Source organism: Ceratina calcarata, unplaced genomic scaffold (assembly GCF_001652005.2).
Source record: "Ceratina calcarata isolate Rehan_Ccalc_2016 unplaced genomic scaffold, ASM165200v1 scaffold171, whole genome shotgun sequence".
Classification (NCBI taxonomy): domain Eukaryota; kingdom Metazoa; phylum Arthropoda; class Insecta; order Hymenoptera; family Apidae; genus Ceratina; species Ceratina calcarata.
The window spans coordinates 344,241-357,734 of record NW_017138459.1 but is presented as its reverse complement, the minus strand read 5'-3'; the positions used below and the strand labels follow the sequence as shown (position 1 = coordinate 357,734).

The window sequence follows — 13,494 nt, the reverse complement described above, 5'->3', positions numbered from 1 at the left end:
TGTATACTACATACAGGGTGTTCCGTAAAGGGTGTAAGAGCCGAAAATGGCAGATAGGGAGGGTCTTCCTGAACAACAATTTCCTTTGGCAAAATGCAGAATGGGGCTTGGTTACCGAGTTATTAACAAAAAACACGGACCAATCAGAGCGCTCGGTCTACGCGGGCTCCGACTCGGGAGCGTTGGCCCGGATCCGATCCCGAGCCGGAGCCAACGCTCCCGAGTCGGAGCCCGCGTAGACCGAGCGCTCTGATTGGTCCGTGTTTTTTGTTAATAACTCGGTAACCAAGCCCCATTCTGCATTTTGCCAAAGGAAATTGTTGTTCAGGAAGACCCTCCCTATCTGCCATTTTCGGCTCTTACACCCTTTACGGAACACCCTGTATGTATGTATCACAGTTCTCGACGTTAAAACGTACGAACGAACTTCGTGAGGTGTCGTTCACCTTTACCGTTATAGGTAAAAAAAAAGAGTATTATACGGTTTCTCGAAATACACGAAATGTAACTACATCGGAAGTTTGTTCCTTACAAAATGCACAATCGTACTAGAACTGTTGTAATTTTTTAGACACTTTACGTGTCATAAATTCAAGAAGTAGTTCATACCTTTTTTTATTAATACTCAATAACTGTTTTTGATTCGAATCAGTATTTCTATCAAAAGTGAGCATACCTTTTACTTATACTTCTTTGACCTACTTTTGCATTGAATACTGCTACTATTACTATGAGAGAAGACCGAGATGAATCAGAATCCTACGATTGATTTTAATGACCGAATTCACTGTTTGGTAACAGTTACGTCAAGTTACGTGACACAGAATTGTGTAACGACGATGCGGACTCGAGAAAGGGGAGCTCGATGATGAGGTAGCTGGAAATTTTCAGACCATTACTGACCGAAGTCTTTAACTCGACATAAAGACATAGAATCTGATACAATATATGATGTGTCGTAGTAAATCGAATTGGATTTCCATACATTTCTCTCTGTTTTTCTAATATTGTTGTTATTACATTTTATGAATTCAATTATTATCAATTTTCCACGCTACGTAAGCGAGTGATATAACAAACATGATAAGTGATATAACACAAAAGAAAGTAATATCTCATTGCAGGGCATCAAGGGACAAATAACTTGTTAATATTTTCCTGAATACTTAGAACTACTAATAGGACAAATTATAATTGTCAAACTATCGAATATTTTCTGTGCATGCAATGATCTCACGTTTATGGAATTAAACACGCCTCTCATTAAGTCATTATGCAATATCTTAACGAAAGTGAAGATCTGATCTCTGCTAGAAGCGACCTTCCGGAGGTCGAGCGACGACGAAAGACTTTACTCGATTGTGCGAAACTTTCGCAACTAGAAATACAGTGAAACTTTATTTATTGATTTTTTATTTACCATTAAATTTTAGTTACCATCTATATACTTACTTCCAATGGAATCCATTTATATGAACATCTATTAGGTCAGATCTTATTTAACGTTTATCTCACGGTATCAATGATTCTATTAAAATATTAAAGGTATCCCAAATAGGATAACAGATTATGCATCAAAATTAAATTTTAGTTCAATACATATAGCTCATGTAATAAAGTATTTTAGATAAATTGCTTAAAAACAGTTTCAATATTTTATAAAACAAGATAAGTTTCATTTGAAATTTTGGGGATGAGCTGTAGTCGGAGACGCTCTGTATAAAATTCATACAAGTATACCACGTAAAATAATAAAATATCCAATAAACTGTTCGATATCGTAACGCGATTATATAAATGGGCGTAAAATACCTTAAACTGCAGATTGCTGTAAGCTTGGGAAACAATTCGCGCGCGATTTCGTTTCCATTGAGGATGCAGTGTTGCGAAAAGCCTACGCATGAGACTTCTAACAGTTTAGACTACCATGAATCGCAAATTCAATTCTGATTCTTGGTGTCCCGAACCGGATATGTGCTATTCGGGATTTCTGAGCTTTGAAATGCGGACATGGTAAGTACACGCAATCAGCTAAACGTTTATGGAATGTGAGTCGATTGAACGTAGGATTGCGTGAAACCAAAATTGGTTTCTGCAGCCTATTTTTAAAGAGTATCTTGTAAGAATCTCAGAAATTGTATCTTGGATTTTATATTTATGATACATGTGTCACGTGTCGTAATTAATTTAGGTTTTAGTCGTAAACTAATTAAAAAACTAATTTGAAGAGGGGGCCTCCAGAGTCTCGTTGTGACTAAAATGATTAAAGAGAATCTTTGTATTAAAAATGTTACTTATTACTCTGGAAAAATTGATTATTATTTAATAATAAAATACGTAAGAGATTTCAATTTAATTATATTTAATAAATAATGTGAAATTATTAATAAAATGAATGCAGAATAAAAATTCTACACAAAATAATACGTTAGAGAATTCTATTTAAATGTAAGACATAAAAACTCTTCTGCCACCACGTTTTCCCTGCGACGCAATCGCCCAAAGAACAAGCAAATAAAAACCGGGATAGTCGTTAGGATAAGGAGATTCGTTTCTCGCCTTGTCTCGGGGGAGCAGTTAGGTAACAAGGAACGCGAAACCGTGGAAGGTGATTCCGAAGTCGCAGTGTTCGTTGTTCAGTCTGGCGGCAGTGCTCAAACCGACACCGTCACTTTTCATTTCGCGGCCCTCGCGTCCGTCGCATATCATGTCGCATCCTCGTGGTAAACGGACACGGTGAACCCTAGTTAACCTTTGTGAACTATCTGTGATGTGATTTCCGAAGTGTCTTTGTATATTTTTAATCACCATCATCATGAAGTCATTGTAAGTAAAATTTACAAAATTAAGTTAATAAAAATTAATGTATTTATATCAGAGTCTTTGACAAAATTCAATTGTGAAATCCATAGCTAGGATTTGACTAATTATTATACTTTATTATAAACTCTTCTGAGTTTGAATGTGAAATTGATCATTTTTGTTCATTCTCGTTTTTCTTTATTACTTTGACTAAAGTTAAGTTTAATTGATAAATTATAACAGAAAACTGAAAGCAAATGAAACAAAAAATATTGGAAGGGATTACAACAGAACAGGAATCATAAAGTGGAGAGAATTCTGAATTATTTATCGTCATTTAACTTCACATATTTTACTCGGAATGTTTCTTTTTCATTGAATGATTTATTACAGATGATCATTTTCTAGCAGTTTTTAGAGAAGCATCCTGTTGCATGTTTATAGTGAAAGTTGCATAATGGCAATCATCGTCGAAAGGTCGTCTCGTTTCTCTAATACAAATGCCATGACACGATCTTTGCGAAAGATCCTTTAACGAGAGTTAAGATCAATTTGATTATACATACCGATTATCAATCTCGTTGCGCAACTTTTATTGCTTCGTGTGATTTACTTAAGTAGGACATAACATAGGAGATTAGAAAACAATGAAATAGTCGAGATTCTCTAGCGATGAAAGTTCATTGAATAATCAATTAAATCCATTAGTTAAAGCAAGTTTCATTTTTGAAGAAAAATTAAATAGATTATAAAATGTAGAGATTTTCCACTTAATTAAAGTATAACACTTGTAGCAGTGTAATATTATTAAATTTCTAATGGTGTAAACTGTAACATATTATCAGAATCCTATTGATTGGTAGGTGTTTCATTACCTAGACACGTAAAGTGGCATGTCAACACTTTTATTCATTGCTGAAGATAGTCGGGCTATAAAAAATGCGACCCGTCACTGACATAACGTTTCTGATCTTTATCGTTATTATGTAACGTGCATAAAAAGGTAATGTAGACCAAAGCATGAAAGAAATGTGGAAGATAGTGGTACGAAAAAACTGCTTCCTCCTTCACAATGCAAAAAAACATTTTGATGGAATTCCTATGCGGCGAATAAATGTATTGTTAAAAATATTTAAAGAATCGATAGATTAATATAATCAGATTAATTTCATATTGTAAATAAATCTCAGATAACTTTTCCTTTAAAATCATTCGAATAAAAGAGATCTCTTTTATTATTTAGGCATTGTATATATTTTAATATTTTATATATTTTTATGTATCACAAGCAGGCATGCGTATTGAGCAAACATGTGTGTTTATATGTATTTTCCTTTACATTTCCCCATAAATGGATAAATTTAATAATAAGTTAATTAAGAAATAATATTGTACCCATATCTGCTGTCATCGTCTAAACGAAATCGAGGATAACCTCTTAAGGAACTCATCCTTATTGCTCCTTCACCAAAATAATCCCATTAACGACTGCCACATGTATTCCTAATGACTTTTGAACGATATCACGGTGAATCAGCCGGAAAGGGTGAAGAGAACACCCACACTGATAATTTTGTACAAAACACTACCGTCATTATTGCGAATAATGCGAACCGTGCCACTAGAGGTAAATATTTTTCGATATTCGATTGTTTGTCAAGAAATCTTCAAAAATATGTTATGGTAAAAAATTATTCGAATTTATGTAATTTCAAACCTTGATCAGTCATCGCAATATAATTATGTTCACGAATTAAAACGCAATGAACGTGGAAGTACTGACTATGCTTTCAGTGATCTATTAAACAATTATAAGAAAATCAGTTCCCTATACAATAAATGAAGCTTGGTCTTAACAAAAACTATTATTACCCCCATTACTATTTAATAACTACTAATACCGTAATATATATGTAGCTGTAACAATACAATTTATTTATATTAATGCAACGTAAGTCTAATCTGTTTTATGGTAAAATTGTGCACAGATTCAAGCGTATAATCTGTTTGCAATGAAAGATGTGTACGGAGAAAAGGTAAACATTCGTTTTACCAGACTCCACCTGTAATACACTCTCACTTCTTAGCGTAAGTGGTCACACCAGTTTGACAATGAGGAGCAATATAATTATACAGGAAAAGGAAGCGCGACATTCCGCAACTCGCGGTAGTGGTTCTCTATCATGCAACCATCGTGCGACTTCTCCTTTAATTAGCTCATTGAAAGCGGAACCACGTGAAATAATCCAATTTGCTTAGCGTTGCGCCAACGATACGAAATCAGCCACTACTTACATGCTCTACAAAAAATTAACATTCTCATCTGAGGATATGAAGAAAAATATTTTCTCCATGCTTTCTGAACATAATTTATATCAATACTCTGTATTTGTTTTTACACTAAATTCTATATAAATATTTTAATAATCTATTTAATTATCTAAAATGAGAATACTTTATAATACTTGTTACTAACGTAAAATAATAATCTCCACTAAGTATTTAAACACGTATACTGAAATTATTACCAAACAGTTTGGAACGCTTGCGGCCCACTAACAGTAAACGATAAACGAAGGAACGTAATTAATAAAACAGCGCGCGATCTGCAAAACTTGTTCCGCTGTTACAGTGGAAAGTCTTGTAGAAGAAAGCTTGTCTAGCAACTGTTAGGAATTAAGTGCCAAGGTTTCATACATTCTGCTAATCGCTTCCTTGATTTCGGAACAAGTCGAACAACCTTGATCGTTAGCCGAACTCAGTCCTCTTAATTCATAAATCTGTTAACTAAATGACGTAGGATAGACGAGTGTGAAATTTTATAAAAAAATATTCATTGGTCTCATAGGTTCAGAAACTGAATTTTGATTACATTACAGGAGTTAATTCATTCAGAGCGATCAAATAATTGTTTCAAATCACTGTTTTGAGAAGCTGACTCGTCCTGTACATGGATAAGATATTGAGCTATTGAAACTACTTAACTATCCATAAGTTTGACAAGCGAAAGCATTTGACCGTCCAGCAAAAGATAAAATTTAAATGTGAATCGTAGACGGAGGTTGATCTAACTACAAACCAGTATGCAAAGTCGAGACTGTAAAGAAGAAAAAAGAGGAAAGTGTTTTTGCTTTCAGTTTACAACACTTGTCCAAGTCATTCTTATTCCGTGCGCGTGTCGTTATCTCTCCCTGAGTCCTGCCACCAGGGACAATGCCATTGCCATAGTGAAACAGTGAAAGTATGGTCATTTTGTTTCTGTCGCTCCTTTTTGCTCTTACTATCCCGTACCCTCGATCTTGACACGCGTAGGCCAAAGTATTAACACAAGACTACGTTTTCACGATCGCGATCACAATTTCCTAGCTCCTTGTCCATTGTCACAGATGAAGGACAACAAAACTGTTTGCAGATTTCTGAACAAAGCATATTCTAATTTTGCATAATTTTCCTGTTATATTTTAAGTCACATTCCGTACTGGCTCACTCCGTACGTTAATAATTTATTTCAACATTGCGTAGAAACTAATTAATTTTTTCAGCTTGTCACGGGATTTGTTAATGGTTATTTGTTTCGCGTCGGTGCTCCACGTGGAGTCGACGATCATACCACCGCCGTGGGCAGACCCAGCCAGCAATCCCTGCGCTGCTCAACCACGTGGATGGCAATTGTTATTTTGGCCGCCGGATGGAAAGTGTTACAAAATATTCCAGGCAGGTGCTGCATTTCTCTTTGCGTAGACGTTCTCGATGAAACGCACATTAGAGAATCAACCTCTCTTTCTTTGGATCATGAAACAGGGATCATGAAATTTCTAACGAAAAATTTCGTTTCATAGGTAGGTGCACCGTGTCCGGACACGATGGAATTGGGACCAGCCGCAGGTGGCGGTGGGACCGTGGCCGAGTGCAGGTGTCCACCGGGAACCGCTCAATCGCCGAGGGACGCTCTTTGCCACAGGATATATACGAGAGCATCCTGTTCCAAAGGACAATTCTTTGCACCAGTCTCAGAGACTTCTGGGAAGTCCAGGTACATGATTCTTATCCAAAAAGTGTGTACAGGATAACTAATTTGGGAGTACCCACACATTAATGAAGATACAAAATAAATTCAATTCAATTGCGATTCATAAAAAGCTCTAATGAAATTTATGAAACATTTGGAACATCATTGGCTTCTTAGTTGTATAATAGAATCAATTTGAAATAAACAACTAACAATGTATTCAAAGGTGGGGTGTCTGCCACGATCCAGAGCCATGCGCGAAGGGCGAGCTCTATTGGCCCAGAGATGGGAAGTGTTACCCAAAATTTAGTAAAGGTCCCTGTCCGAAGGGCGAACTGCTTACCACAGACGAAGACGAATTAGCAACATGTTCCTGTTCCGCGCAAGGCGAACTTGGAGGATATCATTGGCCGGGTAACCCAGGCAGCTGCCACGAGCATTATACTAAGGGCCCGTGCACGGAACCTGGTGAACTGTTTTTACCAGGCAGTGTTTGCGGTTGTCACTCAAAACTACCTCATTATCATGAGCCAACTAGGATGTGCTATCAATTAGGTAAGACACACTGTCTAAACAATGCAGAAAAGGAGATTTTCCAAAAAATTGTATAAAACTTTGAAATATGCATATATGTATAAGCAATATAAACTCTCATAGACATTATTAACAAATGATGTATGTGTAAACAGGTGGTATTGGCCCGTGTCCGCAAGGGCATCACTTTGTGATAACGAACACAGTAACCACGGAAGACGTTCCGAAGGCGAGATGCGTGTGCAAACCAGGCCACGTTCTCTACGAAAATGGATTATGTTATAGGCTGTACACAAGAGGACCCTGCGAGACCGGGTACATGCTTGCAAACTCCAGCTGCATTTCTGTGCCCTGCAAGCGGGGACGATTATACTTCCCACAAGAGAAGACGTGTTACAAGATAGGGACCAAGGGACCATGTCCGAGTGGGCAAATCGTTTTGTACGATTACAACGTGCGACCCTCCATCGACGGAATCAGTTACAACGGAGTTTGTGGATGCACGAACACGTTGAGGAATTCTGGGAAGTGTTCTGATGAGTCTGACGAAGGCTGCGAATCCACACCGGGAATGGTGGAGATAAACAAAACTTGTTACAAATTGTACACGCAGGGTCCATGTACTTCCGGAGAATGGCTGGTCGCGAAAAGGTTACCGAAACAAGGTTTATGGAAGACTCAGGGATCGGAGTCGAGAGCGAGATGTGAGTGCAGGCCCGGATATAAGAGGATTGCGATGACCGAACTGGAGAGCAACAATCTTCTTTCGCCGAGTGGTTGTCAACCGCCCGCAGTGAGTTTGGCTAAGTTTCTCAACGAAAGGCCGAAAGCAATAAACTTTTAAATAACGTATAATGCTGTGACTGTACATATTGTAGAAATTTCTTTATCGTATACCGCCAATAATCTCGTGTAAGAATTCCTATTTATTGAATACTCTATAAATGTATAAGTGCGATCTTATTAATCTAATTCCAGCATTTAATATTTAAATATTTAAATGTAAAAAAACCAATGTTTGTAAATATATGAATTATAACGATACTTTAAAATATAATGATTGTGTTCCTAAGAATTGAGCTGCTGATGTATATTAAATTTTATAAATATGGTTAGTACTCACTCATTTTTGTGTTGTAACTCGCGTATCTGCTGCTCGCTTCCTACCACTTGTTGCTCCTTTAATATTATTTCCCGTTCCATCGTTGCAATCCTTTCCGTTTTCTCGTCCAACACCATCTGAGAACAATCATTAATAATTAATACTAATTATAGCAATCTTTCCCCTAAATTTTAAATAATATAGTCAATGTTACTTACTAGTAATTGATCTTTTTCATGATCCAAGTGTGTCATATTCCCTTTAAGATTATTAATATCCTGTTGCAATTCTTTCACTTGATTCTCTAGCTGCAACTGCTGCCGCTCCAACGCCCGATTGTGGTCTAAGGCTTTATTTAATTCAGACTCTGATTGTGTTAATTGGTTCTGAGCATCTCCCAATGCCTGATCCGTTTGATCTTGCAGAGCCCTAATACATTTATTGATTATGTGTATAAAAATATGCATACATTATACTGTAAAGCAAAAATTTTTTCCTAAAGCACTTCGTTCCATTTGAATTATTTTATTTAACTATTTTATTAAACGCGTAAGATTAAGAGCAATCAAAAAATAAAATAGCTATTGCGTATTTCAATTGTTAAAATAAGAAGTACCGTAGTTGGAAATATTGTGTGCGCTGGGTTCCTAATTCTTGTTTCGTTCGCCTTAACTCCTCTCGTAAGTCTTCCACTTGATCTTCCAGCCCATTTATGGTCGCTCTTCGCGCCCCTTGGGTAAGTAAAAGCTCTTGCCGTTCTTTCTCTATCTGTTTCAGTCGTGATTCAACGTTTGTCAGATTCTCTCTCAAACGACGCTGTTCAGACGTGTGCGCTTCCGCCGCTATCTAATTCAAATTAAAAAATATAATAAATTCCATCTACAGTGAATGCCAAAATTGTTGGTACTGCGAACATTTGTATGCCAATAATTTTAGGATTCAGTATATGTTAGTAAAATCATTTTAATAGGATTGATTCAGTACAAAGAATATTTATCCCTTTATAAAAACAATTGAATTACCTTCAATCTCTCGCGTAATGCATCGCGCTCTTCAATCAAACGTTGGACGTCAGCTCGAGCGATATCTCGTTCGTGTTCCAAACGTTCAATGACATTCTAAAAAATATATAATATATTTTCCAAATTGTAAAACTACAATTATTGCTTAATTTTATTTTGCACGTTTTATGTAATTTCTACCTTCATTCTGCTACCATCCTTTAAAGACGAAGGTGAACAGTTGCATACACCAACACGTTTACACACATTGCAAGGTCGACAAGGTGCTTTGTGTTCGGATTTATAAGCTTGTAAACGCGTTTCCAAATTTGTTTTCTCACGGTATAATTCCTTCTTCTCTCGCTGTAATTGTTCCAACGCATTTTCTTTCTCATTTAATTCGCATTTCAATTCTCGGATTTGTGACCATGAATCAATCTATTTTCAAAAGAAGAAATAGTAATTATCGGAAGGTTTTACTTCTTTCTTATAATTTAATTGAAATAAGAATTACGTGATCATTTCCAATCGTTTTACAATAATCATCCTTCACACGATTATACTCATTTTTATAAAAGTCTCGTTCACTTCTCAACTGTTCAACCGCTCTATGTAACTAGTACAATAAATCAATTTTATATAATCACTCCTACCTAACGTACATACAATTAATGTTTGTTGCATATACGTACATCGTCCAGTTTCGTTTCTTTCTCATCTAATTGTTTTAGAATTCTGTTGTATCCAGTATCGTTTACTTTTTGCATTCCATTTTGTCCTGATAATTACCCACAATTTTATATTTGAAGTTTCGACTTAAAAAATATGTTACCTTTGTTGTATTCTTTTTTCTCTCTGGTATCTTTTAAGCTTGATCCATTGCTGTCAAGCAACGTCTCCTTCACATTCAATTGCTCTGTTAGAAGTTTATTGGTGTACTGCAAGTGAATAACATCTTGTTTTTGCTGCTCATTCTCCTTAATCAATCTTTCAATATCGTCGTTCAAACTTTTTTCTGTATAAAAATTATTTATCACTTATAACAAATAATTTAATGAGATCAGTATCAATTGTATAAAATATTCCATGTACCCATTACTGTCAATTCGTTTATTCTATTAGTAATCTGTTTCTTTTCGTCCAACGCAGATTCTAAATTGCGTTGAATATTCAGTTTCTCCAATCTACAAGTTTCTAAGTCTGCTCTTAATTCCTGCACTTCTCTACGTTCATTAGTTAATTCGTTTTCCAGTACGTGGACCCGGGCCATCACATTTTCTAGTTTCTCCTGCAACTTGGACACTCTTCTATTGTTTTCTTTAACCGCAGAGTTACAGTCGGCTTCCACAGCCAATGCTATGTGATCTATATCTCTCAGTTCCTTTTCCAATTCTTCGTTTCGATCGGCAAGTTTTAACGCTTGAGTCATAGCATCGTGTTGTTTATTTAAGGCTTCTGTATAAAACGTAATTTAAGATACTATATAAAATAAGAATTTTTCTTCTGTATACACTATTTCTTCCGATTAGATACTTAATATTACCTTTCAACTGTTGTTCCAATTCTAATTTCTCCTGTTGTAAAATTTTTAATTCATCAGCATGCACATCGTGACTGGACATCATAAAATCTGCTTTTCTACAAGCACAATCTTTAACGACTGCTGAATACGGTCTGCCTCCTTCTAACATATTCTTTAGTCTTAAGATTTCTTTCTCCTTAGTAGTCAACTACAAGTACAATTCCACAATTTATTTACAAGTACTCATTTGTATTAACACGTTTAAACTGTAGCAAATGCTTTACTGTATTTATTGTCAGTATCACACATTACGACTTGTTAGTAAGTGGTATTAACATTATTTCTACCATTGTTATGCATTGTATAAATGTAAGCAAAGGCAAACCACAAATTCATGCAGATATAATTGACAATAAATGTACCTGATTTTTTAATATTTCTACATTGTCGATTTGTAAGGAAAGATCCCCATTTAATTTTGTTACCTCATGAGTCAAACAATTCAGTTTATGATCTGCCATGCTTAACAAATCAACAATTTTTGGTTCCACTGTACTCAAATTTGGTAAGGGAGTTTTAGCTCCTATTCTTGGTAATGGTTCACTTTCTAAAACTGGTCTTCGAAGCGGAAACACAGGACGTTTCTTAGAAGCTGAAAGAATGACATGATATTTCTAATTACTTAATGTTTTGAAGATATAAATAAAAAAGTTATTTTCTAAATACATCAGAAGTTACCTAGACCAACGTTACTGATTGTTGGCTTCAAACATTTCCCTTGAAGTTCCAAGATTCTTTTTGATTTCTTAGCAGATTCTACCTCCAGCTCCTTGATTCTATATAAATTCCGAGAAGATGCCAACTGAAGATCATTGCATTCACGCTCTAATTTATGTATTTCTTTCTTGAGATCCTTGATTTGCTTCTGATGGCTTTCCCTTTCTTTCAACAAATCTGAGTTAAGCTGGTTACATTCTTGCACTAGCCTTACATTGTCGCATTTATAAGGATCAATTGCTGATTGTAACCGAACTTGTGCCTATACATACACACAATAGAAACATTAAAACACATAAATATACAATACAATTTACATCTACAGAATTTGCTTTGCTATCATTCTAAAATCATATTCACGTTTAATTAATTTATACAATATCAATAGTATATTGATTGTTTTACACAAAGGGTGTTTTAAAGATACGCGTGAAGTGAGACGGTCAAACATAAATAGTATTTCACAACACGAACCTCAATATTATCTTGAGCAATACTTTTAAAATGCTTTAAACTTTCAGTTGTTTGTACTAGATCAGCCAACAACTTTTCTATCAGGGGAAGTGCATCCAGTGTAAGTGCTTGTTTGTACCCTAAGCTGTCCAAATGTTTTCGGATAGTTCTATACCTTGCAGCTACATTATATTCGTCTTCCATGCTCATTTTTATAAATTTCACAAATAATTTTCTTTTTATAATGTTCCGTAAAATCGGAGTAAAAGTTTATTTATACTAGTAAAACCAGAGAGAAAATCTATCTTAGTTTCTCTTAAGATCTACTTAAGCAGTAAGTACACATTTTATGATATAAATTCATTTGTACAAAATTTTATTTTCAAATTGCTTTTTAATATATTAATTACACATATTTTAAAATATCTGTATTAGGTTTTATAATTGACTGGAATATAACCAATAAGGTAAAATAGTTTTATCATATTAACACTGATCTCGACAAAACCGTATGCTTCTAAAACATTCGTTTATTCCATGTACACAGTATTTTCCATTATTACTTATGGTTGACACAAATTACTCTGTTAATTATTGCATTTTGTATGGAACAAAAAATGCGTCACACTAGTATAAACATTATTCAAAAGTATTGCCAACGTCGATAACAGAAAACTGTATTTACACATTGCAACTTTTCCAGTACGCACGCCCCAAAAATCCCACGATGTATCCAACACTGCTGTGCACACGAGCTGCGCGCGTCACTTGTTTACTTATAATTGAAGTATATGTCTTGATCTTGCAGAATGCCGAGCTCTGCAGAATCAGAAGAATCAGATCAGAAGTGCAGAAGCTCGCATGCAATTCGCATGCTGCTGATCTCTTTCGAACTCGTCGCAGTTTAGTCTTCTTTGTTCCTTGTGTTGACAGTTGATTTATTTTAAAAAACTTATTTTAAAATACCAACACAATTACTTGTGCGCGTTAAAATGGTAAAGAGACAACGTTCAATTGTGATCTCATGATGCACCGCGAGACAAACTTTCAAATAAATGTCACTGACGCGTCCAGATATCGCAAAAGACGCGCAACTCTTAATAATTTCTGAATGAAAAAAATACGGGACAACGATATTAATAAAAAATGAGCTCTGTTAATTTGGACGCGTCAAACACGGAAAGAATTCTTTTGCTACTCGAGGAACTGTGCGATCTATCCTATCCTGAAGTGCAGCAAAAGTTAAACAAATATGTAAGTGATACTGTCATTAGTTTTCGCGGCACGTATGCAC

The 13,494-nt window shown here is 35.5% G+C and overlaps 3 protein-coding genes across 3 annotated transcripts in view; 2 read left to right on the top strand and 1 right to left on the bottom strand.

The window, feature by feature from the left end:
- LOC108632763 (centrosomal protein of 135 kDa) overlaps positions 1-12,410 on the bottom strand; it is a 19,142-nt gene extending 6,732 nt beyond the window's left edge. Inside the window, exons 1-13 of the mRNA XM_026810732.1 lie at positions 12,222-12,410; positions 11,709-12,009; positions 11,393-11,622; positions 10,992-11,178; positions 10,541-10,903; positions 10,281-10,463; positions 10,141-10,226; positions 9,963-10,064; positions 9,650-9,886; positions 9,470-9,565; positions 9,064-9,293; positions 8,666-8,876; positions 8,469-8,584 (exon numbers count right to left, since the gene is read on the bottom strand). Coding sequence (XP_026666533.1) covers positions 8,469-8,584; positions 8,666-8,876; positions 9,064-9,293; positions 9,470-9,565; positions 9,650-9,886; positions 9,963-10,064; positions 10,141-10,226; positions 10,281-10,463; positions 10,541-10,903; positions 10,992-11,178; positions 11,393-11,622; positions 11,709-12,009; positions 12,222-12,410 — 2,531 coding nt within the window. The remainder of the gene's footprint in view (positions 1-8,468; positions 8,585-8,665; positions 8,877-9,063; positions 9,294-9,469; positions 9,566-9,649; positions 9,887-9,962; positions 10,065-10,140; positions 10,227-10,280; positions 10,464-10,540; positions 10,904-10,991; positions 11,179-11,392; positions 11,623-11,708; positions 12,010-12,221) is intronic.
- Positions 2,455-8,389, top strand: LOC108632765 (uncharacterized). Its single transcript, XM_018037539.2, has 5 exons — positions 2,455-2,826; positions 6,345-6,516; positions 6,642-6,835; positions 7,038-7,366; positions 7,501-8,389. Exons 1-5 carry the CDS (start codon positions 2,816-2,818, stop codon positions 8,187-8,189), a joined length of 1,395 nt encoding a protein of 464 aa, XP_017893028.1. The 5' UTR covers positions 2,455-2,815; the 3' UTR covers positions 8,190-8,389.
- A 570-nt stretch (positions 12,411-12,980) lies between the features above and the next one.
- The window catches only part of LOC108632764 (cGMP-dependent 3',5'-cyclic phosphodiesterase), a 5,891-nt gene continuing 5,377 nt past the window's right edge, over positions 12,981-13,494 (top strand). The window contains exon 1 of the mRNA XM_018037538.2: positions 12,981-13,454. Within this exon, the coding sequence (XP_017893027.1) occupies positions 13,347-13,454 (108 nt within the window). The 5' untranslated portion in view covers positions 12,981-13,346. The remainder of the gene's footprint in view (positions 13,455-13,494) is intronic.

Excerpts from the sequence above, each read along its gene's own strand:
- LOC108632765 (XM_018037539.2), top strand. Across the intron at positions 6,517-6,641 it reads AGTGTTACAAAATATTCCAG|GTAGGTGCACCGTGTCCGGA; the intron begins GCAGGTGCTGCA and ends TTCGTTTCATAG. Across the intron at positions 7,367-7,500 it reads TAGGATGTGCTATCAATTAG|GTGGTATTGGCCCGTGTCCG; the intron begins GTAAGACACACT and ends ATGTGTAAACAG.